This window comes from Dromiciops gliroides, chromosome 1 (genome assembly GCF_019393635.1).
Source record: "Dromiciops gliroides isolate mDroGli1 chromosome 1, mDroGli1.pri, whole genome shotgun sequence".
Classification (NCBI taxonomy): domain Eukaryota; kingdom Metazoa; phylum Chordata; class Mammalia; order Microbiotheria; family Microbiotheriidae; genus Dromiciops; species Dromiciops gliroides.
This window is the reverse complement of record NC_057861.1, coordinates 586,546,292-586,571,014: the sequence shown is the minus strand read 5'-3', so window position 1 is coordinate 586,571,014 and position 24,723 is coordinate 586,546,292. Positions and strand designations below refer to the sequence as shown.

The window sequence follows — 24,723 nt, the reverse complement described above, 5'->3', positions numbered from 1 at the left end:
AGATTTCATTCTTCAGGCTTTTTTTGGGGGGGGGTTGCCTTTAATTAGTCTTTAGAGTGGTCAGCTTTTCTACTGGTTGTACTAGCTAGATAATTGATGTAATTAATCTTCCAATGTTTTTTCCGTTAATTCTTCAATAGTTTTCTTAAGCCTTTTCTTATATCATCATATTCCCTACCTGTCCTGAGGCATTTTCTTAAACAAATCTACCTGTCTTCCTATGGTTCTTACAGTGCCAGCATCTACAGCATAGACAGTTGTGTACAGGGCCTGTAATTTTTTTAATACTTTTTGTCAAATATTATAGGAGAATGCATTTGTTTATCATGATTATAGTGAATCAGTAAATATTACTGTTTTGTTACAGTTGGTCTCTTGGTTATATGCATACTGTCACTTTCATAAAGGACTTTCCAAAATTCCCATCAAAGTATGAGTATAGTCTTCACTTCAGACTTGTTCAGTATATCAATGATATTTTTGCCATCTGTTTCATTATTAGGTAGCACTTCTGGAGTTTGTGTTAAGTATAGATTTTCAATGACTTCAGATTCGTCATCTTTACCCCCTTCTGATTTAAGTAACTCCTCAATTTCCACTCTTATTTCATCTAATTTGGGCTTAGGAATGAAGTTATTTCTTACGATTACCCTGCATAATCTGCAATACGTTGTTGTGTAACTTGGACCTGAGGATATCGTTGACAAAAAGCAGTACGAAGCCCTTGCCAATGCCTGGTAAGATCTGTTTCCAATTTTCTTGTGATGTAGCGCTGACACATAATAAAAACATTCATATCTTCAGTCCATTTCATGCACACTCCTGGTTTGCCTTCTCAGTGGTCAGTGCCCCTTGCACAGAAGCATTTCCAGCAGATGGAGTATTGATGCTTCTGTTGTTCTGATGTATCAGACCTTTTTGTGGTACTAGAATAAGAAAGTACTTACTACTAACTGAGGATAATTTCAAATAGGGACAGCTCACAACTCTATGCTTGCCCATCTATCTTAGATTCCTGGCAGCAGTTATATCATACTGGTCAGAATGTTAACCCAATTGATGGGTGCGTGGGTGTTGGTGTGGGTATGTGGGTGGGAGGTGGGGGGAAAGAGAGAGAGAGAGGGAGGGAGGGAGGGAAGGAGGGAAAAGAAGGCAGGGGGTGGGGGGTGGGAAATCTTGCATGCCTTAGTCTCAGGACACAGAATTCCACTGTACATCATTCTGGCTGGCATTCCCATACTTGGCTGTTTCTTCCACCTCTACCTGTACACCCATGACATTGGCTGAGCTTGGGGGAGGGGAGCAGAAGGTAATTGTTGTAACCATCACCACCACTAGTAGCAGGATTCTCCCCAAAGATGGTTGAATCCTCATAGAGGTTGAATATGTGAATGGGGGTGGGGGGCTATTGGGGACAGAAGTGGGGGAGGGGAGGAATAGAGGTGGACCTTTGATTTCATCAGAATAATGAACTTCCAGCCTGGAAATTCCCTCCACAAATGTAAATCATCACCTACTCTGTGACTTAGAGTCTTAGACAATTGTCTGAGGGCACTGGGAAGCTAAGTGACTTTGCTAGTCACAGTCATTATGTTTTTAGAGGCAATACTAGAACCTACATCTTCCAGGCTCAGAAGGCTAGCCTTTTGTCCATTGCATCATATTAGATATCACTGGAAAATAAAGAAGGTGTTTTAAGAAATGTTAACACTAGTTAATTGTTCTGCCAACCCAACAATTTATCCATATGATTCTTTCCATTCCTTTAGCAGCAAAAAGGAGTAAATTATACAGGTAAATATGGTACGTGCTGTACTTCAAATAAATATACAAGAGAAGTTTCACTGTTTTTTAGAAGTTCATATCTTTGGAGTGTGCTCAGTCTGAAAAGTCAAGATTCATGAGGTTTCACTATAGTTGCATTGTACTGCCTTTGAATGTCACAAATTGGGCTTCAAGGGTAATTTCAAATACATTACACATAGACATAGTAAACTCTTACACTTTCCCCCTTTCACCATCATTGCCTTAAAAAAATGAAATATTATACACACACATACACTTATCCTGTTAAATGTAACATAAATTACTCCTTGAAAACAATATATTGTTGAATTGTTTTCTAATCCAAATTTTTCTCTACATCCCATTTTATGGGTGAGTTCACCCCATTCACATTCACAGTTGTGATTGCTGTATATTTTCCTCCATCCTATTTTCTTCTATTTATCTTCTCTCTCTCTCTCTCTCTCTCTCTCTCTCTCTCTCTTTTGCCCTGTCCTGCCTCCAGAGTCTGTTTTGCTTCTCCCTTAATCTGCCCTCCCCTTTATCACTCTCCCTCTTTTCTCCTTCCCCCCCTACTTCCCTGTTGGGTCAGAGGGATTTTTGTATTTGACAGACACTGACTCTGTGTGTGTGTGTGTGTGTGTGTGTTCTTTCCTCTTTGAACCAGTTCAGATAAGAGTAAAGTTCAGTTGTTATCCACTCCCCCCTGTTTTTCCCTCCCTTATAAAAACTATTCCTTGCATGCCTCAGGAATTACTCGTTAAAATGCTATATCTTACTCCCATTGCAAGTTTTTAAAAAATATTCCAAGTTGCTTGTAAAGACTTCAGTCATTACACTTAATGCTTCTCACCAAAAAGCACCTTTTAAATATCACTTGGAAAAAAGTCATTTCTCTGTTATTATTACCAAGGGAGGAAAATATTTTAGGAACTTGAAAATACTGTTTTTTCTATCAGCAAACTTGCTTTTCTAGGGAGGGAAGGAAATTAATGGTGCAGTTCATCTTTCCAGAATTTAATCAGTCTATCTTCAGTTGTTAGCAGTAATATAACTTATGTCATAATTCTCAGTTTCCTAAATACTTACCAAAGTACTCAGCAACCCAGCAGTTTTATTGCTCTAAATGGTATTTGAACAAGGCTGGTTTGCTGTTTTATTTTACATACAAATGCCTGTCAAGGTTAATATCCAATTCTGATCTGCTAAGTTGTACCTGTAACATTTTATTTCTTAATCACCACTCCTTATGATGCAGTTAAATGTGCCTTCCATAAGTCATTACAAATAAGCTTATTTTGTGCATTATAATTATAGTGCATGATAATGAGCTCCCAGTAAAAAACATTATTTTTTCCAGCCTTGACTTAAAATATAAATTTAGCGTTTAGTTTTGATTCTTGAACTTACCAATTAACAAATATTTCTTTCTTTTTTTTTTTTTTTTTAGTGAGGCAATTGTGTTAAGTGACTTGCCCAGGGTCACACAGCTAGTAAGTGTTAAGTGTCTGAGGCCGGATTTGAACTCAGGTCCTCCTGAATCCAGGGCCAGTACTCTATCCACTGTGCCACCTAGCTGCCCCAACAAATATTTCTTTAGAACCTACTGTGTGCATAAATGAGCTAGTTTCACATAGATGTTAGAACTGTATCTTCAATTGAGCAACAACACATTACCTTACCTTGAAGAACTATTTGCCTTTGGGAGTGCAAGCTAATGTGTGGGAACTAAGACTCTGTCAAGTGAACTGTTACTTTGACTGATCTTTTTTAGAAGTATTGAAAGATACTAGTTATTAAATTATCCAGAATTTTCCAAGGTTGAATATTATTGTTATTTGTATCTTTATAACTTCAAGGAATAGCCTGGGTATTAACCAAGCATATCATAGTAATAACCTATACTTGGCATAAGATTTTGATGATAGAAGTATGGCCTACAGAAATTCAGATTATGCTAGGTTCTGACAGGTGAGCTTTTTGCAGGATTATCATACATGAAACCAGGCCTCCATGGCACTTAGCCATGACCAAAAAAAATTGTCTAATTTGCACTTGGAATCCTTTACTGCTCCAGGGGGTCGGTAGCATGTTTCATTATTAGTTCTCTAGAATCATAGTTGGTCATGAGTTCAACACAATCATATTGCATCTCATTTATATACTTTTTTGGGAATTTTTTTGGTTTTTTGTTTTTGTGGGGCAATGAAGGTTAAGTGACTTGCCCAAGGTCACACAGCTAGTAAGTGTCAAGTGTCTGAGACTGGATTTGAACTCAGGTCCTTCTGAATCCATGGCTGGTACTTTATCCACTGTGCCACCTAGCTGCCCCTCATTTATATACTGTTAACTTGTTCATCCATTCCCCAACATGTGGACACCCCCCCTCAGGTTCCCATCCTTTGTCCCCTCAAAAAGAGCTATAAATATGGTTGCATATGCCAAGAATTTGTTTTGAGTAAGACTAATCCCTCCCGTGGTTATTTCTAAAATGAGCCATCTGAACTCTGTCCATCTTCCTTGTTGTCCTCTCACTGAAACCTGGACTCTACCTCAGGGACAGTGGACTCTAATTGATGCTTATTTTTTCTTATATCACAATAATATTCCATCACATTCACATACCACACCTTGTTCAGCCATTCCCCAATTGATGGGCATCCCTTCAATTTCCAATTATTTGCCACAACAGAAAGAGCTGCTATAAATATTTTTGTCCATGTGGGTCCTTTTTCCTTTCTTATGATCCCTTTGGGATATAGACTTAGTAGTGGTATTGCTGGATCAAAGGGTATGCACAGTTTTATAGCCCTTTGGGCAGAGTTCCACATTGCTCTTCAGAATGGCTAGATCAGTTCACAACTGATCACAATACTGCCTTAGTTTCCCAATTTTTTCACATCTTCTCTAACATTTATCATTTTCCCTTTCTGTCATATCAGGCAGTCTGATAGGTGCAAGATGGTACCTGAGAGCAGTTTTAATGTGCATTGCTCTAATCAATAATGATTTAGAACATTTTTTTATATGACTATAGATAGCTTTAATTTCTTCATCTGAAAACTGACTTTTCATATCCTTAGATCATTTCTCATTTGGGGAATGGCTTGTATTATGAATTTTACTCTTTTCTCTATAGATTTGAGAAATGAGGCCTTTTTCAGAAACGCTTGCTATAAAAATTATTTCCCAGCTTTCTGCTTTCCTTCTAATCTTAGTTGCATTGGTTTTCTTTGTGCAGAACCTTTTAAATTTAATGTAATAAAAATGATCCATTTTGCATTTAATAATGTTCTCTTTCTTTTGTTTGATCATAAATTCTTCCCTTCCCCATAGATCTGACAGGTAAACTATTCATTCCTCTTCTGATTCGCTTTTGGTATCACCTTTTATGTCTAAATCACATACCCATTTTGACCTTATTTTGGTATACAGTGTGAGATGTTGTTCTGTGCCTAGTTTCTGCCACACTATTTTCCAGTTTTTCTAGTAGTTTTTGTCAAATTCTGAGGGGTTTTTTTGTAATAAACATTTTTATTTATAGTTTGGGGTTCCAATTTTTATCCCTCCTCTCTCTCCCCTCTCCCCTCCCTGACGTGGTAAACAATCAGATATGGGTTGTGCATGTATGATTATGCAAAGCAAATACTGAGTTCTTATCCCAGAAGCAGGAATCCTTGGGTCTGTCAAACAATAGATTACTATAGTCATTTACTACCGTGTCCGTCCTCATCTATTTTAATTAGATCTATCTGAGATAAGGATTGCTGTCCTTACTTTTTTTACTTCTGCTGAAGCATAATATATTCTGTTCTGTTTCAACCTTTTACCTTTACGTTGTTTGTATCTTGGTTTCTAATCTGTGCTGTGGATAAGCAGGATAGCTCCTGCTAGCTTGCCATGACATCGTCTGTGCTGGGCTGTGCTCCCCTTTTACCCAAGTGAGACAGTCCTTTCCTGAAGTCCTTCTAAGTTATCTTAAACCGGGAAATTGTTTCACTTCATCTTTTTGTGGGTTCTGTCACTCCGGAATCTGTTTAGAGGTTTGATTTAACATTGTTTCCAAGGGAAAATGGGGAGAACTTGAAACTTCCTGGCTTCTATCTACCATCTTGGAAATCCATCTTGGATGCGTCCCTTAACTTCCTTTGAAATTTCTAACACTAACACTAATACCACTGTAACATTGTTCTTGGGTTCTTTGTTTTGTAATTGTGTTTTAGGTAAATAATGTTGAAATCTAGAGTTTTTGTGGGCCTTTCCTTTTAGCCTTTTGCTAAATTCCATGTCATAACAGGAGGTACTATAGTGATTGTCTTTCTTTACAGGTTATAGAGATCTGAATACCAATAATAATTATCATAAATTTCAGTTCATGGCTTAAAAATGTTTATTGTACAAAGGATGCCCCCTTAAGTGTAGAACAGAACAACCTTGCCAGAAGATCTAGGTCCCCATTTTCCTATTCTCTGTCTAACACTAGAGAAAGCTATAACCTCTTTTAGTCTAGTTCTTTGTCTGTAAGATGAAGGAGTTGGACATCTCTTGTCCATACTACCTCTTATAGGCTTATAATTCCATGATGTTCTTTTCAGCTTCCTAACAGGTCACATGTTGAATTACCTCTCCTTAATGGATTACATTTCAGCATCTTTACATTAAAGAATCCAAGCCAGCTAAACGAAACACTGCTGAGACTTATTTTGTAGCATACGGTATCCTACCCCACAACTAAAGTTTTAGCAGTGCTTGTAAATAAACCAAGTTTGAGCATACCATTGTTACTATTAAGTATATTTGTGTTCAACTGAAATTATGACAGGATACAAGGATATGTCCACTATAAAACAAGTGTTACACATTGGTTAAAAGAACTACCTTTGATGAGTCCTTGGAGTAGAATTTTAGATAAGAATAATGCCAAATGTCCATCTCCCAAACTCCAGCAACTTATTATTGGTAAGGGATATGAATCCTAGTTCCCATTATTCAAGTCTATCAGTAGCACCCATGTTCCCTCAATGAAATAGCTCTTTATGAGGGTATCTGGTGTTTTTTTGGACCAGAAGGTCTTGCAAATGACCATTTTAAAAATAGTAACTGTCTTGGGAGACATTTGTAATACTTCATTATTAACTATACACTACACACATATGTGTTATGATCATTGTGTGTATGTGTATTTGCATATTCATATATACCATATACATACAATGAACCCTATATACAGTGATAAACATGTATGAATACATACACATACATACCGTGATTATTGATTTAGAAGTAGATGGGGGTTATTCTAGACCATTCTTGCTTTTTTTTTTTTTTTTTTTTTTTTGGGCAAGGCAATAGGGGTTAAATGACTTGCCCAGGGTCACACAGCTAGCAAGGGTCAAGTGTTAATCAGCCCAAATCTGCTTTGTCACCTTCTCTGCTGACCTTCACCTAACTGTTTATGCAGCTTAAGGTTACATTAGCTTTTTTGGCTGCTTCAAAGAAACCTGTGGGTGTGGGAGTTTCATGTCTGTACATAAGATATAATCGACTATCTACCTCACGGGGAAGATTATAGTAGTATTATTTGTTCTGTATACCTGTTCTGACACCAAGTGAACTCGATTGGGGGGGGAAACCTTCAATTTTGGAACTCTAGTTTTTAATGCTACAATTTTCTTCCAGTTCTTTGGAAGCAGCTATTCTCCTCAGAAGGTCCTTATTTTTTTTGAGACAGTAGTATTTGAAACATTCTTGACTGCTTGCAGAACTCTGGAAATTAAAGTTAGGGCACATTCAGTCCTCAGGTTGTACTTCTTTTCTTGTAGTCCCAAATCACATATGAGTTTCTACCCATTATAGATATCTTCTGCTTTGTGGAGCAGTGAACCACACATTCATAACAGGCTATTTGCCAAGCAAAATTCATGACCTTGCATCTTTAGTGATTCTAATTTCCTGTTCTGCTTTCCACATTTCTATTCTCCAATAGTATCTCAAGACTTTAAAATGGTGCTTTATCTTGTATTGCAAAGTCTATAATATAGTTTTCAATTTCTCATCTTCATCTTTTATCTGTTTGTTCCCAGGTGCCTCTTGGCTATTCCCAGAAAGGTTCTGTCTTTTACCCAGTAATCTATAGTACTTGTCCTGGTGTTGTTTTAACTTTTTCCCTTTTATAAGTCTGTTTAAAAGTCTGGAGGGTTTGCCAGCTTTTTGTTGGGCAGGTAGGGTTATATATACTACCATGTCAGGCAAACCATCTATGGGGGTCCTGGGACCTAATGATTTACAATAGAACTTCATCCATTATCACTAAGGGTTGCAAGACTTGTTCCCTAGCCTTTTGTACAATTATTATTACATCTGTATTTGAAATACCAGATCAAGTTGAGTGAACAAGCATTTATGAAGTATTTACCATGTGTTAGGCACTGTGCAATCTGAGGTTTGGAGCAAAAAAGGTAAAAAAAAAAAAAACATACCTTATTATCAAACAGCTCATAGTCTAATGGGTGAAAGAACATGCAAACGACTGTACAATAAGACATATACAGGCTATGTTATAGTTAATCTCAGAGAGTAAGCACTAAGATTAAGCAGGGCCAGAAAAGGCTTCTTGCAGGTGAGACTTCAGCCAAAACACGAAGGAAGCCAGTGAAACCAAAAGGCCAAGATCACATTTTAATCTAGGCATGGGGACAGACCATGAAAATTCCTTGAGTTGGGTCATGGAGTGTCATGTGAGAGAAACAGCAAGAGACCAGTGTCACTGGATGGCAGAGTAAGATAGAAAGAAATAAGGTGTAAGAAAAGAGCCAGGTTATGAAGGTTTTAAAATCTAAACAGAGGATCATGAAGGTAATAAGAAGGCATTAGTGTTTTTTGAGTTGGGGTTCAGGGTATAATGGTCAGATTTATTCTTGAGGGATTTTTTTAAACCAAAGGTACTATATCTTTGGATATTCCAAAGCGCCTTCCAGATTTTGGAAAACTTCTATAAGCCCTGAGTGGCAGAGGTTCATTAGTCCTAAAAATTCTGAGTAAATCTTTTAAGTTGTATCCCAATCTTCTAAGTTTTTAGCACCTTTCAGATATCCAACCTAAACATTTATTGAAGTCTTGTTTGGAGGATAACCAACAACTGTGACTAAGACAGATATTTCCTATATTTTCAAGATACCTTTTTTATCAGTAAACCTAATTCTTCCTTTTTTTTTTTTAAACTAGCAAAGTTATTTTAATAGCATCTTATCTTTCTTCAATTACATTGTTAAAACAATTTCTTAAACTTTTTTTGGTTTTTTAATGTAATAAACATTTTTATTTATAGTTTTGGTTTCCAATTTTTATCCCTCTTTCCCTCCCTCTCCTCCCCCCTCCCTGAGGCAGCAAACAGTCAGATATGGGTTATGCATGTATGATTATGTAAAACATTGCCATATTTATCATTTTGTACAAGAAAAGGTAAACCTAATTCTTAATTGGTTCATTTCTGTCACCAAAAATATTCAAATTTTGGATCAATTTCCTAGGATTTCTGGTCCCCATATTTTATAGGGCAGCTACTTTTTGACATACTATCCACTTTGAATTATTTGCTGTTTTGTTTTATGTTCTTGTGATGTTTCTGTTGAATTGAACATTATATTGGATGTCTCAAATAACAAGAAACATAATCTTAGCTGTGTGGTCCTGGGTAAGTTACTTAACCCTCATTGCCCCACAAAAAAAGAAAAAGAAAAAAAGTCTGTTTGCCATAAGACTGGCTCATTGGTTCAGTATTAAAGTTCTATCTCAGAATACCTTCAATTTTCTAAATTATTCCCACTGTCATTCTTATTGTACCATGTAAATACTATAGTGCTTTGAAGCAGCTGGGTGACTGGGTCTGGATTCAGGGAGACGGTAGTTTAAATACAGGCTTAGACACTTAGCTGTGTGACCCTGGGCAAATCAGTTAACCTCTGTCTGCCTGAGTCTCATTGCCCTCTAAACCTGTGTGATTTTTGTTCATGTTTTAGGGAAGATAGACCTTCTTCTAGGACCATTTCATTGTCGCATTCTATTTTTCCGTTAGACCATCTAGATTTAAGACCTGCCTTAAGTCTGTCATTCTAGCCACAAGATTAGTCCACCACCTTTTCCTATTATTTTTATCCTTGATAATCTTTTACCCCCTTTCTCATGTACATATTATCATCATTTGGTACCATTATCATCTATTTGTGCCAGTCATTTCAGTTTAGCTTTACATTTTTTTTATTTCTTTGAGTTAATTCCATGATTTGTAGTCTTATAGTTTTATTAAACTATATAATTATAAATGGTTTTTGTTGTAGTGAGTGGTTTGTGATCATTAATATACTTATTAATTTAGTACTGATAAACAACCTTAGTCACATTATTATTGATGGTATTTTTCTGTCTTACCTTTTTCCTCTGTCATTTAGCATTAGCCAAGTTTGCCTTTATTATTTGCCTGCAGTAATGTTTAGTACTAGTCACCCTGTTGTGAATCATTGCTACAACCATTTATTAAAAATATAAGTGCACAAACTTTATCATATTCTGAGATCTACAGGAGTGGGTTGGTCTGAATCTGCGTTGTCCTCTGTTCATCTTACTTTTCTTCCCAAATCCCTCTACAAGAAGAAAATTTCCAAAAGGTTTTGTAAGTAGAGATGAAGCAGGAATAATTTTCTAGGTATGTATCTAATCCTTAGAACTATAAACACAAAGGTTCATTGCTTTCCATTCCAAAGACCCAGTGCCACCTCTTGAAAGCATCAGGAAAAACACAATTCCCTTCCCTTTTTCTGTGATCCCAAAAGAATGAAATGTGTCAACTGTGGCTTCAGAGGTGATTTAAGTGTACAAGTAGTTTGAATAATCAGGTAGCCAAATTATCTGAAGACATATTTAGAAAAGTTTTGTTCTCATCAAGGATATCTTTGTAGGTTTTCTGTGGTTTTTAAACTTATGTGGTTTACCTCATTGCATGAATCTTTTTTTTTTTCTTGCTTTTCATAACGTGGGGCAATGTCTAGTACACCTAACCACTTTATATTGAAAGACAGAACTGACCCTTGTTATATGGACTGTGGACTAATGCTTTTTGCATGTAATTGTATTTTAAGAGATTTTGTACAGATGTACAATCCACAAGCAATATTATTACCATGTTTAGGCTATATCAATTTGACAGTATATTCATTCACTTACCCTAATCTAAAGTTACTGTTTTCCTAAAATGCCCCTAATCATAATAGCTATAATGATCATGGATCTAAAGCTAGAAGAGACTTAGAGATCATCTTGTCTAACCCTTTTATTTTCTAGTCAAAGAAATTGAGGCATAGAGAGATTGTGACTCACCCAAGATCACACAATGAGGAGGAGAGTCGGGATTTAAATTCAGATCTTGTGATTCATAAACCTTATGATGTTTCCATTGCATCACAATATTCTCTGCAAATTTTTCTGAAGCATTTTGTGCCTATATGTTGATACTGAAATATATTTACACACACAGTTTTCAAACGAATTCTTCTGAATGTATCTTCTAAGCAGTAAGCTCCTAGATTTTATTACTTAATAATTTCTTTTACTTTCAGGTACAGATAGCTGCCAGTTTTGCTGATTGCTGATTAAGTGTTATTGGCAATAAGAGTATTGAAAATGTAAGGAGATTGGCTTATAAAAATAACTCTGACACCTTTTGTATTGTTTCACTTTTTAAATTTCAGTTTTACAGCTACCAGCACAGTAGAAAACAGAAACATGAGCCCCATTCAAGAGGAAGCTGGCCCTGAAGACATAGAGTCAGTGGAAATATCAGACTGTGAGCTTGATCAGACGGATTCCTCTGCAGAATCCCTTACAGAAGGGAAGAAAAAAGCCAAGAAATGTAAAAAACTGAAGAAAGAACTCACTCCAGCTGGTAGGTATTATTTGTTAAAGGTCAGAGCTTACTTTCTCAACCTTGAACCTTATATAAATTCATGAGTTTGGGGAGAGATCATAAGACCATTTAATTGTGACATGTGAGACCAGAAAGATTTAAGACCTATTTTTAATTGCACCTGTAGGATTCAGTACAGAACTTTTTTAAAAGGCACCACAAAAAACCCGTTATGTTTTGGGGTTGTAGAGGATAGGGTGCATATTAAATATTGCTGTGTTATATAGATATGGGACATGGTTCATATCCATTTTCCTTTTCACATATGAGGTTAATTGAATTTCATTAATATTAATGAAATCAGCAATAAAGCCAAAATGTTGCATATACTTTTATCTTTTTTTTTTTTGGCAGAGCAATGAGGGTTAAGTGAGTTGCCCAGGGTCACACAGCTAGTGTCAAGTGTTTGAGGCCCGATTTGAACTTCCTGAATCCAGGGCCAGTGCTTTATCCACTGTGCCACCTAGCTGCCCTGCATATACTTTTAAAATATATCATTGTAAAGCTTGATTGACTCAAAACCATAGCACAGACTGGATGCCCTGATTATATGTCTTAGTTAGCTCAGGGAGCTTATCTCTGCTTCTCATATTACTTGCCATTAAAAAAAAACCCAACAACAAATACCGTATGCATTTGTATGGTTTAAAATCTTGGGCATAAGTAGTGTACACCTTCTGCCTACTTCATTGTAGATGCTTGTCAACTATTAACTATTCATCATTCTACCCAATAAGATTCTTTATGTAGTTTTCTAATTTGTGTTTCACTTTTTGTAAATCAGTTTTCCTTACATTTTCCTCAGTTTTATATAATTAACTTTTCCATTTATTTGTCACTTCCCAGGGAGAAGTTTTCAATTCCTTTTCTATTCATTTCTGGATAATCTTTGAAGCTACTAAAATTAATTCCTATTAATAGAATCCCCTAATTAACTCTTTTTGCTACTTTTAATACTTTAAGTGGGGGGCAGCTAGGTGGCGCAGTGGATAAAGCAACCGGCCCTGGAGTCAGGAGGACCTGAGTTCAAATGCAGCCTCAGACACTTGACACTTACTAAGCTGTATGACCCTAGGCAAGTCATTTAACCCTCATTGCCCCCCCCCCCCAAAAAAAAGTTCCTCAGAAAAATACTTTAAGCGAAAGCATTCTATAGGTTATTTAGAATCTCAAACCTTTAATACTGCAAGCAAAACATACATTTTTCTCTCACTGACAGTAAAGTTGTCATAAGTTTCAGAAATAGAATTCAAAACGGTTAGGTCTTTTATTTCTATCAAACACATGACTTTTTTTTTCTCTTTTTTTCGGTGCAATGAGGGTTAAGTGACTTGCCCAGGGTCACACAGCTAGTAGTGTCAAGTGTCTGAGGTCGGATTTGAACTCAACAAATCCCTTTACCTTTCTTCGCCTTGGCTTCCTCATTTGTAAAATGGGGGAGGTTGGATGGCCTTAAAGGCCATTTAGAGCTTTCAGTTCTAAATCTATGAACCTTTGATCCTATTATTTATTATAAAATAAGTATTACTTTAAAAGGCTTTCTTATAAAATCAGTAATATTAATATTGATAATTGATTTCTATGAGTCTTTATACATATTATTCCCCTCTTATAGGTAATTAAAATGAAACTCATTGAGGTTCCTAAGGTCACACACAGCTAGTAAATAATCAAGCCAGAATTTGAATCTAGGTATTTTGCCTAGTAGATATAGCCCTAAGTATTTTGACTATAAGATTTAGTACTTATTTCCCTTCATTACACTCCTTCCCATGGGTGCCAAGATCACCTATATGTACAGAAAAAATATTCAAAAATATAATAAAAAGGAATGACTTTTTACAAAGGTATTTCCTACTCCTGTGCTGGTAAGAAAAGATAACCTTTATTTTCGTATTCCCATAGCTATTAGAACCACTACTTTTTTTAAAAAATGCCAGTTCTCATTAAATATTTGTTGAATGAATAAGCTTTTATAAAAACTCATGGTAGGGGGCAGCTAGGTGGTACAGTAAATAAAGCACCGGCCCTGGATTCAGGAGTACCTGAGTTCAAATCCGGCTTCAGACACTTGACACTTACTAGCTGTGTGACCCTGGGCAAGTCACTTAACCCCCATTGCCCGGCAAAAAACAAAACAAAACAAAATAACTCGGTTCAGGATTTGTACATTTCATTCTTTATATTCAAAGGAAGCAGGTGTATAAAGAACAATAAGTTCCCTGTTTGTATTTATTATAATCAATATTGGTTTATTAGTTTCATTATGCTTTTTCCTCAGAAGAGCTTAAGGTACAGTGTTTATGTTGTTTTGAAGTTGGAGGTTAATGAAAGAAAAACACTCCAGCATGTAGTGTGAATTTGTATTTGTACATTAGGTTTGTATCTAGGAAATGTAATTCCCAAGACTTCTTTTAATAGAATGGACTTGTCCAGTCCACTAACCCTTTATGGTGAATCAGTCATGCATACGTGTTATAAATACAGGCTGAGTTCTATTTTCACCTGGCATTTTGTAGTTCCGTATCCTCACCTTTCTATCACCATACCCATCTCCCAACTGTCCTACCTCTTACACACTAGCAAAAAAATTAAATGACTAGTAAGGCAACCAGATTGCAACAAGATTGACAGGCATCAAAACCTTCTTGGATACCAGTGAAATAGCATCTTTTTGGAAGAAATTTGCAGTTGAGTTCAAAGAGAAAATATTGCCAAAATACAGTCGTGGTTAAACTTTTTAATGTAAAAAGAGAAATCCAGTTCCAAGTTTGGGGCTCTTCCCCTCCTTTCATCACCCCACACACACATAAAAAGCACAATACATTAGACCTTTAATGTTTGCCAAGAGCTGTGTTTTATTGGAGTCTTGGAAAAACTGCTGAACTTTTAAATCTTATACCCTTAAGGTTACACTGAAAAGTTTAGAATCCACTTAAAGCAGTAATCTTCTCAGATACTGTTACAGGTTTCATTAAAGTTAGAACTAAGTTCTAAAGTTGTTGTCAATCATGTGAAAGGCTAGGCAAAAAAAGTTCACTTACCTCCCATGAAGATTTTAATGAGTATCTTAAGACTGGTTTACAGCTTAAATATTGAAAAAGAGATTTGTGAAGCAAATAGCAGCTTGCATGGTGAAATCCACGCTGGTGCCGCTTCTTTGCCTGGCGATGTGCTAGAGCTGCTTAGAACATGCAGTAGGGCTCTTTGAGAGGCATATGACTCACATGAGGAAATACTGCTTTATAATGAGGTCCCTTGGAGACCTTACCAACCAAAGGATAGGCTCTAAGATTGACTCGCCTTTTTCTGAATTCTACTTTTTAGTAGTTGTTTGCATGTTTTCCCCCATTAGACTGAGCTCCTTGAGATCTTGCCTTTCTTTGTATGGAGATACAAAATGCATGGCACAGTGTCTATCTAGCATATAGGAGGCACTTAATAATTGCTTATTGACTAACTGCAGTTCCATTGTACTTGGAAGGTTTTTTTAAATTCTCTTTTGGTTTGGCATGTAGATAGTGATTAGTTGTGGGGAAAGTCTCTTTGCTTTTGTGTTTTTCTTTTTTTCAACCAAACATTCAAATTTGGTCAGAGAGGTAAGTAGATTAAAGCAGATTTATAGAATATGGAATAGAAGCTTAGAGCAAGAAGAGACTTTAGAAATCATACAATCATACGGTCATAGATGTGGACTGGAAGGATCCCGGGAGCATCTAGCCCAACCCCTTCTTTACAGTTGGAAAAATAGACCCAGGGAAGGTGACTTGTCCAACCAAGGCCACGGGAATAGTATTTGTCTGCAGCAGAATCTAACATCATAGATTTGAAGTTGGAAGGGCCTCAAGGGTCATTGAATTCTGTTATTTTAGAATGAAGAAACAAACCCCCAGAGAAGTTGCAGGGCTTGATCAAAGTTGTTGGTGGCAGAATAAGAAATAGACCCCGAGGTCTCCTGATCCTAGTAGAGTGGGTTTGGGTTTTTTTGTTTGTTTTTTGGGGGTTTTTTGCGGGGCAATGGGGGTTAAGTGACTTGCCCAGGGTCACACAGCCAGTAAGTGTCAAGTGTCCGAGGCCGGATTTGAAATCAGGAACTCCTGAATCCAGGGTCGGTGCTCTATCTACTGTGCCACCTAGCCGCCCCCCCCCGGTTTGGGTTTTTTAATTTATAGGGGCAGCTAGGTGGCACAGTAGATAGAGCACCGACCCTGGATTCAGGAGTTCCTGATTTCAAATCCGGCCTCGGACACTTGACACTTACTGGCTGTGTGACCCTGGGCAAGTCACTTAACCCTTATTGCTCTACCAAAAAAAAAAGAAAAGAAAATGTATATGCCATACCAGAGATAGAAGTAATCTCAGGAAGAACCATAGCTGGCTGGGTGTGGGTATAGGTATGAGAGTGTGAAAAACTATTATTTAAATAAGTCTTCATTATTGTAAAATAGTGCTTGTGCAAATGCAGTTCTAGGAAGACCTGGTCTTCACTGTTTCAACTTTGGGACTTAGGAAATTCAAGAGTTTCAGGTACTTCTTTCTTATGTGATTGAAGAAAATTATAGGCAACTAGCTAGGTTCTCTTTTCCAATTAAGTCTCAAAAGTAAGCCCTTAAGTAGGTACCTTTTAAAACTGTAGCTTTTTGGTTAGATTTTTCTTGTGCCTCCATCAAGCACACTATTCTTGGTTCTGTAGCTATTCAGTTTTGTCACCTGAAATGGGCATTTCCTTGCATTCAATGAATTAGCTTCCCGGATATTCAGTGGTTTTGGTTTTACAGATAAGTTAGAGCCACATTAAGGGTGTAGGGTAGGAAAGTCTTGAAGCCAGCAAAAAAAATTTCTGGCAAAGTTGTCATATGCTCTTACAATTCTTTCCAGACTTAGTGAAATAGCCATATCACAGCATTATTCTCCCAGAAATTTGCAATATTTGTGCTTCTCAGTCATGCATTTGTTTCAAAAATCTTGCCCTCTTCATACCATTATTATTATCAATTGAAGCCTTAATTTACTTTGGTGCTGTAGCAAAGTATAATTGAGTCTGAAAAGGCTATTCCTGAAACAAGTAATGACAGTTATACAACCTAGATGCTGCACCCATGGAATGTTTTCTAAAAAGAAAGGAAGAAAGAAAACCTAGAATAAGCTCTCTACCAACTTGGAAGATCTTTTTAATGCGAATTTGTTGGAGAGAACATGTGGATGGGTTGATCAGTACAAGTGTTCACATTAAGACTAGAGATCTCTCTCAAAGTATAAAAAGAATGTTGTACTGGAAAGAAGGCTAGACTTGCAAATCTAGGTTTGAATCATTATTCTGATACTGCTAGCTAGATGACCATGGACAAGTCACTGAATTTATCTGACCCTGTTTCTTGGTTCATTATTGTTGGGAAAAGCATTATTGGGGAAAGCATTTTACATTATCTCTTATTCTAACTTGTTCTAATTAGGTCTTCAGACTTCTGTGTTAGTACTTATTTTTATGAATGGGTTGCTGTATTCAAACCCATTCCATTTGTGGTGGTTTCCAACCCTTGTTGATTTCAGCAAATGATACTGGTGGCCCACCTGGAAGAATGATGGGGATCACAAATCATGATATGAGGCTGATCATTTTGAGTCTGCAAGATGCTGACAGGGAGGCACTATATCCTTGTGGTGATGGAGCGTTGGAAAGAAGGCTCATTTTAATACAACTTTCTTATAAATGCACACATTTTTAATGTCAGAAAAATTCCTGCCTTCTGCCCTCAAGGTATTTATTTCGTTCTGTTCTAAGTGTTACAGAGAAAGCTTAAAGCCTTAGGAGTAGAATATTGGGAGTGAAAAGGAGGGAAGAGGAGGCAGAGTTATGGATTTTTCAAACCTGACTTTGTCACCACTCCAATTTCTTTCATCTAATGATTAAACTTTAAGAAATAACAAAGTCTTGGCCTTCTTGATGGTAATCTTCCCTAGTCACAGTGAGGTAAAGTCAACTCTCATAATCAAGGTGTATTTATTGTAATTTACACAGATTGACTCACTGATAATACTTTACATTTGTATACTTTTTGATGTACAAAGCAGTCCCACTAGGTAAGGCATGTATTATTTACTCCCATTTTACTGATATGGAAATTGAAGCTTAGAGAAGCTAAATTACATGATTTGGGTCATACAGTTAATAAATAGTGGAATTGGAACTCAGCCTCTAGGTCCTAGTCCATTTCTCTTTCTACTACACCACACACAACTGTTCGTTCTTATTTGGAGTGACTTCCATAGTGTATGATTATCTCTCCTACCTGCTGCTACATTTTTTATATCTGTATAATGGACTTTGTTTTCCAGCCTAACATTAGCTACAAATTTCAGGAGTGTTAAATTAATATTTAATTTGTATAAGTAATTTGTATTTGGTTTTCCTCTCAGATGTTTTTTAATTTACTCTGATTTTCTGTGTAATTCTAACACTTGGCAGTATGGATTTTACCTTTGTAAAGGTTAACTGAATTTTGGGATGCTATAATGTTTCTGTGATACAGAACAAATTAAAAGGGCATTTTTTTCATGGTGTTCTCTTTGTGCCATCCAAAGTATAACTTTTTAACTCCTTTATTCTTTTCTCACGCAGACTTTCTAAAAGTTTCTCCCTGCTTAAGACTTATCTTATTCCACTCTCATGTAAAGCTAGTTTTCATGCTTTTACAGTCCAATAGTCTTTGTCACAAATCTAGGCTGTACATCCATTGGAAAAGAAACTAAAAATTCTGGCCCATCTCATACCCACTTACCTTTTAAAAATTATTATTTTTATTTTGTTAAATGTTTCCCAATTACATGTTTTTTTTAATAATTAACATTTTAAAAATACTTTAGTTCCAAATTTTCTCCCTTTTCCCCAACCCCTCCTCCGTTCTTGAGAATGTAAGCAATTTGATATCGATTATACATGTGAAGTCATGCAAAATATATTTTCATATTAGCTGTGTTGCAAAAGAAAACACAAAATAAAACAATAAAAATAAAGTTTTTTGAAAGTATGTTTCAATCTGCATTCTGAGTTGATCAGTTCTCTCCCTGGATGTGGATAGCATTTTTCATCATGTGTCCTTTGGAATTGTCTTGGATCATTGTCTTGATCAGAGTAGCTAATTCTTTCCCAGTTAATTATCCTTCTTACAGTATTGTTATTATGGTGGACAGTGTTCTCCTGGTTCTACTCACTGCACTTTACATGAGTTCATATAAGTCTTCCTAGATTTTTCTGAAACTATCAGCATTGATCTCTTTGGAATACAGACCTAGTAGTGGCACTCCTGGGTCAAAGGGTATGCAAAGTTTTATAGTCCTCTGGACATAGTTCCACATTCCCATTTATCTTAATTATCCCTGGTGTATCAAAATAAATTATCAGAAATTCTTGATCTAACTGCTGATAATAATTGTATAACATTTTAAACATTATAAATGATGTTATAAAATATTACAAAAAGTAGCGAAGCCCTTTTTATTCAGTGTCTCATTTGAGCCCCACAACAGCAATCCTGTAGATAGATCTACATTTACCTATGAGAAAGATACTTCAGGTATTTTTATCCCAATTTTACAGAATAAGAATTTGAGGCACAGAGAGGTTAAGTGATTTGCCAGTGATCACAACTAGTGTCAGAGGTGAAATTTGAACCCAGATGTCTTCTGATTGCAAGTCAAGGCTTATTTTCCACACTTCATTTTTCATGTTCTTCCAACAATTGCTTTTGTGTTTGGTTATCTTCAGGCATCCCTGTTTCTGATGATAAGCCCCTGGATGAGTTTGCTGGTTTGGAAACATTTTTCCCTCTTCTTTTTTCTCTCTCTTTAAAAGATGCTCTCTGATTTGGGAGTTATCAAAGATTTTACTCCCTTTTAAAGTTCGTGGTGTGTTATCAGTATCTGGACAAGGAGAAACTCTTCGAATTTTTCCCGCCAGCCCTGCTTTATAGTTTATGGAGCTCGTGATAGTACTTGTGTAGTAAATGCCTGATCTGTCACAGTTTCCATTATAAACTTCACTCTGGACTGAAATTTGGTGTCTCAGTTACTTACATGATTATGTTGCTGTTACTGCAAATGGTGTGAATGAAAGTTTTTACTGAAGGCTCTGGGTCCAAGCAGAAGACTAGTTATTACTGAGTGGGGAAAAAACCCTATACTTTTTTCTTTCCGTCTTTCATGGTCCCTCCATTCCCACCTATCAGCTTCCCACCAGGCCATGTCAGTGAGACTCTTCCATTCTTCAAATAAGTACCACATGCACAGAAAGTGACTTGATGAGTCTTCTTATCTGTTGATCAAAGGCAGAGAAACTGACTTCCTCATGTCTTTGTCTACTGAGTCAGTTTCTTTGCCTACAGGCTAGCAGTTGTACATAGTGGGTCTAGAAGTACAGGAGTTTGATATTCTCTATTTTCTAAAATGTTCACATTTTTAAATAAAAAAGGAAAAGCAAAGAGACACAAACAATCCACATCTCTCCTGAAACTCCATTAATCCAGTTCCCTGGCATTTTCGGACCATGGTTTTCTGCAGCTTTTTATTATTTGCCCTGCTCCAATCTGTAAATAGAGACATGGTCCCAAAGGGCTTTTTCTGGTTGTGGTTTATGCAGCTGGCCCCACCCTGCCCCTGGTATGAAAGCCAGTCTCCCAAACCAGAGCTATGCACTTATCTCTGCTTTGAATTGTTTAGTACTTTTTTCCCCCAAGATGCTATCTATGGATTATAAAGTAGTTGGTTATTTTTTTTTTCCCCTTTTCCACCAGGAAACATCTCGAGCAGTTCTGCCAACCTCTTTGAAGTTCCTGATTCGTGGTAGCCAACAGTTGAATGAAGAAAGCAAGGACTCGATTCTGAGAAATCACCAGACTTACACCACTTGGAAGCCATACTGTATTTAATTTAATAAAATGTGGTGTGGGCGTGGTTTGAAAACAAAGTATGTCTCTTGAAAAACCAGTTTTGTTTTGTTATAACTGTCCATTGAACAATCATTGCAGCTTTAGAGCGTCATAAATGTATATCTCATTAACTGGTTAGGTTTGTTTGTCATGTGAAGCTTTTGCTGTCATAAATGTTAGATCAGATCATCAAACTTCACAGTGTGTTTAGGCCACTTCAGACGGGACGCTGGCTGTGAAATGTGCAGAATGAGTTCCTGGCATTCCTCCTTCTGTGCTGTTGTCAAGATTTTGTGTAGAGCTCGTCCTGCTTCCAGGGTTATCCCACATCCCTTCACGTTGGGGTTTTTAGGCAGTTGCAACACATGGTCATCAGTCTCCCAGTAAATAGACCTGTCACCATTTCATTGCTTTTCATCCATTCCTCTGCCTGAAAACACTGCATTCTCAAGCTTGTTTTTCCAGTAGGAGAATTTCTACTATTGTCAACTCAGAAATGAATCTGACATATCCAACAGCTTTTTGAAACCATAATTTATGGAGTTACTTTTCCCAAGACATGTTTTTCTCGTGTGGGAGATGGGGGCACAAAAGGGTCATTTTTTTTGTACACATTTTGCCCATATTCACTATTTACATTTTGACCTAGCTTTGGGGGGGAGGGGTAATAAGGCAGGGGAAAATCTTTTGATAAAGTTTTGTGTGTGGGTGAATATGTATGTGTGTGGGGTGGGGTTATCTTTGTATGAAATCTATAACAAACCTACAAAATACACCAGCCCTTACTCTGTTAAAAGAAAAAAAAACAACTAAACAAAAGAAAATACAGCAAAATTCCATGGATCTGCCTTAATCCAGATCTGCTTCAGATTATTGTTAGATATTCAACATTTTTGTATAATGGAAATTAAAATGAAAAATGTATTTCCATAAGATGAAAATTAAAGAAATTTTCATAGGACTCAGAAGGTTTTAAATTTTTTTTTTCATTTTTTACTAGCTATACTAGTTGATGTTTCCTCCCCTTCTTCATATTCTCCTCCAAAAGCTACTCCTGAAAATGTTGTCTAAAAAGAGGTTACTTAGATTAGTCTTTGGGGACTTGGGGGGGGATTTTTTTTTCCTCTACCTTTGTCTTTGTTACATTGGACCAAATTCTTAGCAGTATTAGCACCAAATTAGGTATGGAAAGTGATGCCGTAACATTTTGAGAGCTTTCAGTATAGGACTGTTAGAAGAAATGACAAGCCTAGAGCTCTCTGTGGACATGTCAGTTTGGATTTACACAACACTTTTTATCTCAAAAACCAAAAACCTGTTTTCCATCTTCTCTCCTCCTCACTTTCCCAGCCTTGCCCAGTTTATCCTATTCAACTTGAGTAAGCAACAAGGATGCATTCATTGCCAAAAAGAACCTTTCTTAGACATTTCCTATTCCCTCTGATTATTTCACAGCTCTATAAGGGGAAAAAATTATAAGGTAGAATAGAGAAAAGCAATAAAGGAAGATATTCAATGAGAAGACTCTGAAAGAAGCTTCTGGACTCCATCAGACTTAGAAATTAAAATTTTAAAACACAGTCACCAATATGACATCTCATTTTTGTAATGTTTGTGATCATATTTTTTACATTCGTGTTTTTGTGTTAAATAGAGGTTTTATGGGAACAGACTTTTTCTTAGAATGCAATAATCATAGCTGATAGTAGTGATGGAGCCCAGATATAGCTGCATTTCACTGTATAGTTTTTTGGATATTTGATTCTAGGCAAGTCATAAGATTTAAAGTTATTAAGAAACCTTAGAAGTCATCTAACTAGCCCAAAGAAGTCAAACACCTGGCTGGTGGGCCCAAAACACTCCTGAATATAGCCTGAACCAGCTTAAAATGTAATTGGGAAATACTTAGCAAAACGAATAAATCTACAATAAGACATAGATACTGCATTTTTTAAATCCATAGGGATCATTAGAGATGGTTGAGAGGCTCCCTGTTTCTACTTGAGTTTGACACACCTGATTTAGATCAACCCCCTCATTTCATAGAGGAGGGAACTGAGGCTATGTGCTTAGGTGACTTGTCCAATGTCATTGTAGTGGTAAATGACAGTCGGGATTTAAACCCAAGTCCTCTGACTCAAAATCCATCAGGGCCTGGAGTTGGGAGGACATGAGTTTGAATATAACTTCAGACATTTACCAACTGTGTGACCCGGGTAAAGTTGCTTCACCTCTAGCCACCTCAGTGTCCTCCTCTGTAAAATGGGAATGATAAGTACCTGCCTCCCAGGGTAGTTGTGAGGATCAAAGGAAATAATATTTGTAAAGCAATTAGCACTATATAAAAGTTAGCTATTGTCCACAATCATGAAACCTTTCTGCCCCTGGGCTTCCTCAGCTGCTTATGGGAAAGAATCATCACGCCCATCTTAGAGGGTTGTAAAGACCAAATGAGACAAGTGCTTTGCAACCCTTAGAATGGCCTTAACTATGAACTATTATTGTGGGTCATTTTTCTATCTGGGCAGTGAAGAAGAGGAGAGGATAAATTACTAGACAGGAGAATTGTTGATAATTTAGTTGACTGGCAAGCAGTTGTCTTTAATTGAAACTGGAAGGGAGGTGGACTCATCATTCCAGGGGGTATATTTCCTGCTCGTACATTTTTAGCAACTTCTCTTGTGTGATTTTTAAAAAACCAAAGTATTTATGACATAAAAACATTAACCGAATGTGTCCTTAGTTACCACTGCCTGCCAGGCCAGGAAAATCTGCCTCCTGGCATAAAAGACTTGTGAGTATTAAAAATAGATCAATCTTTTTTGGATGCTTTTTATGATCTCATGACTTACTAGGTTTCATTCCTTGGGGGCAGAGGGGTTGGGGGGGGGGTAAGATGATCAAATGATGCATGGTATAAAACTGCTTTTTGAAGAAAAGAAATTATTAACATTTATTTTCACCTTCAGCCTATTTCATATAGCCATAGCTCATGTACTACCCTAATCCTCCGAAGGTGTGTGTGTCTTTAGCTGTTTAGCCATTTGTACCCCCAAGCCTCCCTCTATCAGGTAACACTTGAACTTAAGTACCTCCAAGTGAGTGGCCATTTGTTGTCAATGGAAGAACTTCCCGCTCACTAGCTGGGAGGGGCCTGTTAAGGAGATTGAAGTGCTTTTGACAAGGCAATCTATCTCTGCCCACACCCCAAAAGAAGTCAACTTTTTTTTTTTAAACACCATTTTCCATCTTGGGTTTCTGTCATTTTAAGCTATTAGGGAGGGATTGTGAATAGCCATGTGGATTTATTTATTTGTTTTATTGGTGTATGCCTGTGTGCGTGTGTCTTAAGTGAAATACATCATGAAACACTAGGCTAAGAAAACTGAAGTCACAGGAAGTAATGCATGCGTGCTAAATGAACCTTTCTAAAGTATACTGTATTATATGGGGAAATGTTATAAGCCAATTTCAGGCCAACTTTTCCATGGAAAAATTGTACAGAATAAGGAATACCAGCCAGAGTACAAATGAATCATTTTTTAACTTTTACCCTTTTCTACCAGATGGAAGAATGGAAAGCAAGAGCTATATCCCAAATTTTCTCCACCTTTACAGGTGGGTTAATCCTAGAAATGTGGGGCCTTTTCTCCCAGCATGTCTTTTTTGCATGTTGAGGAATCATTTTCAGAATTTGGATCTTGTATGTAGTAGGCATTTGGTAAATATGTTAAATAGATTTAAATGGTTCCTAGGACCTCTGCATTTAGAGATAAGGAGGCATTAAAATATGCTCCTATGATTAATTATAGTTTATACTTCCTAGGACCTCTCAATCTAGAGCCTAGAAATTGATCAAGTAAATCATCTTGCTATGGTGGACCACAAGTGATGCCCAATTTTGCCTCATACTGTTGGGGAGGGAGGTTAGATAGACAAAGAACTTAAAAAGCACCCTGGTGCTCTGTGGGCACAAAAGGTACCAGGTAAATGTTTGCCCAGTTGTAGAGCTTCTTGATTCAAAGTGGAAAGGAGAAACAGAGGAATTTTGTTTAA

General features: G+C 36.9%; 1 protein-coding gene across 3 annotated transcripts in view; it reads left to right on the top strand.

The window, feature by feature from the left end:
* PARN (poly(A)-specific ribonuclease) overlaps positions 1-20,722 on the top strand; it is a 184,044-nt gene extending 163,322 nt beyond the window's left edge. For all 3 annotated transcript variants that reach the window (XM_043977526.1, XM_043977525.1, XM_043977524.1), the window contains 2 exons: positions 11,529-11,722; positions 20,533-20,722. In XM_043977526.1, coding sequence (XP_043833461.1) covers positions 11,529-11,722; positions 20,533-20,585 — 247 coding nt within the window. In that variant the 3' untranslated portion in view covers positions 20,586-20,722. The remainder of the gene's footprint in view (positions 1-11,528; positions 11,723-20,532) is intronic.
* Positions 20,723-24,723: the final 4,001 nt, after the last annotated feature.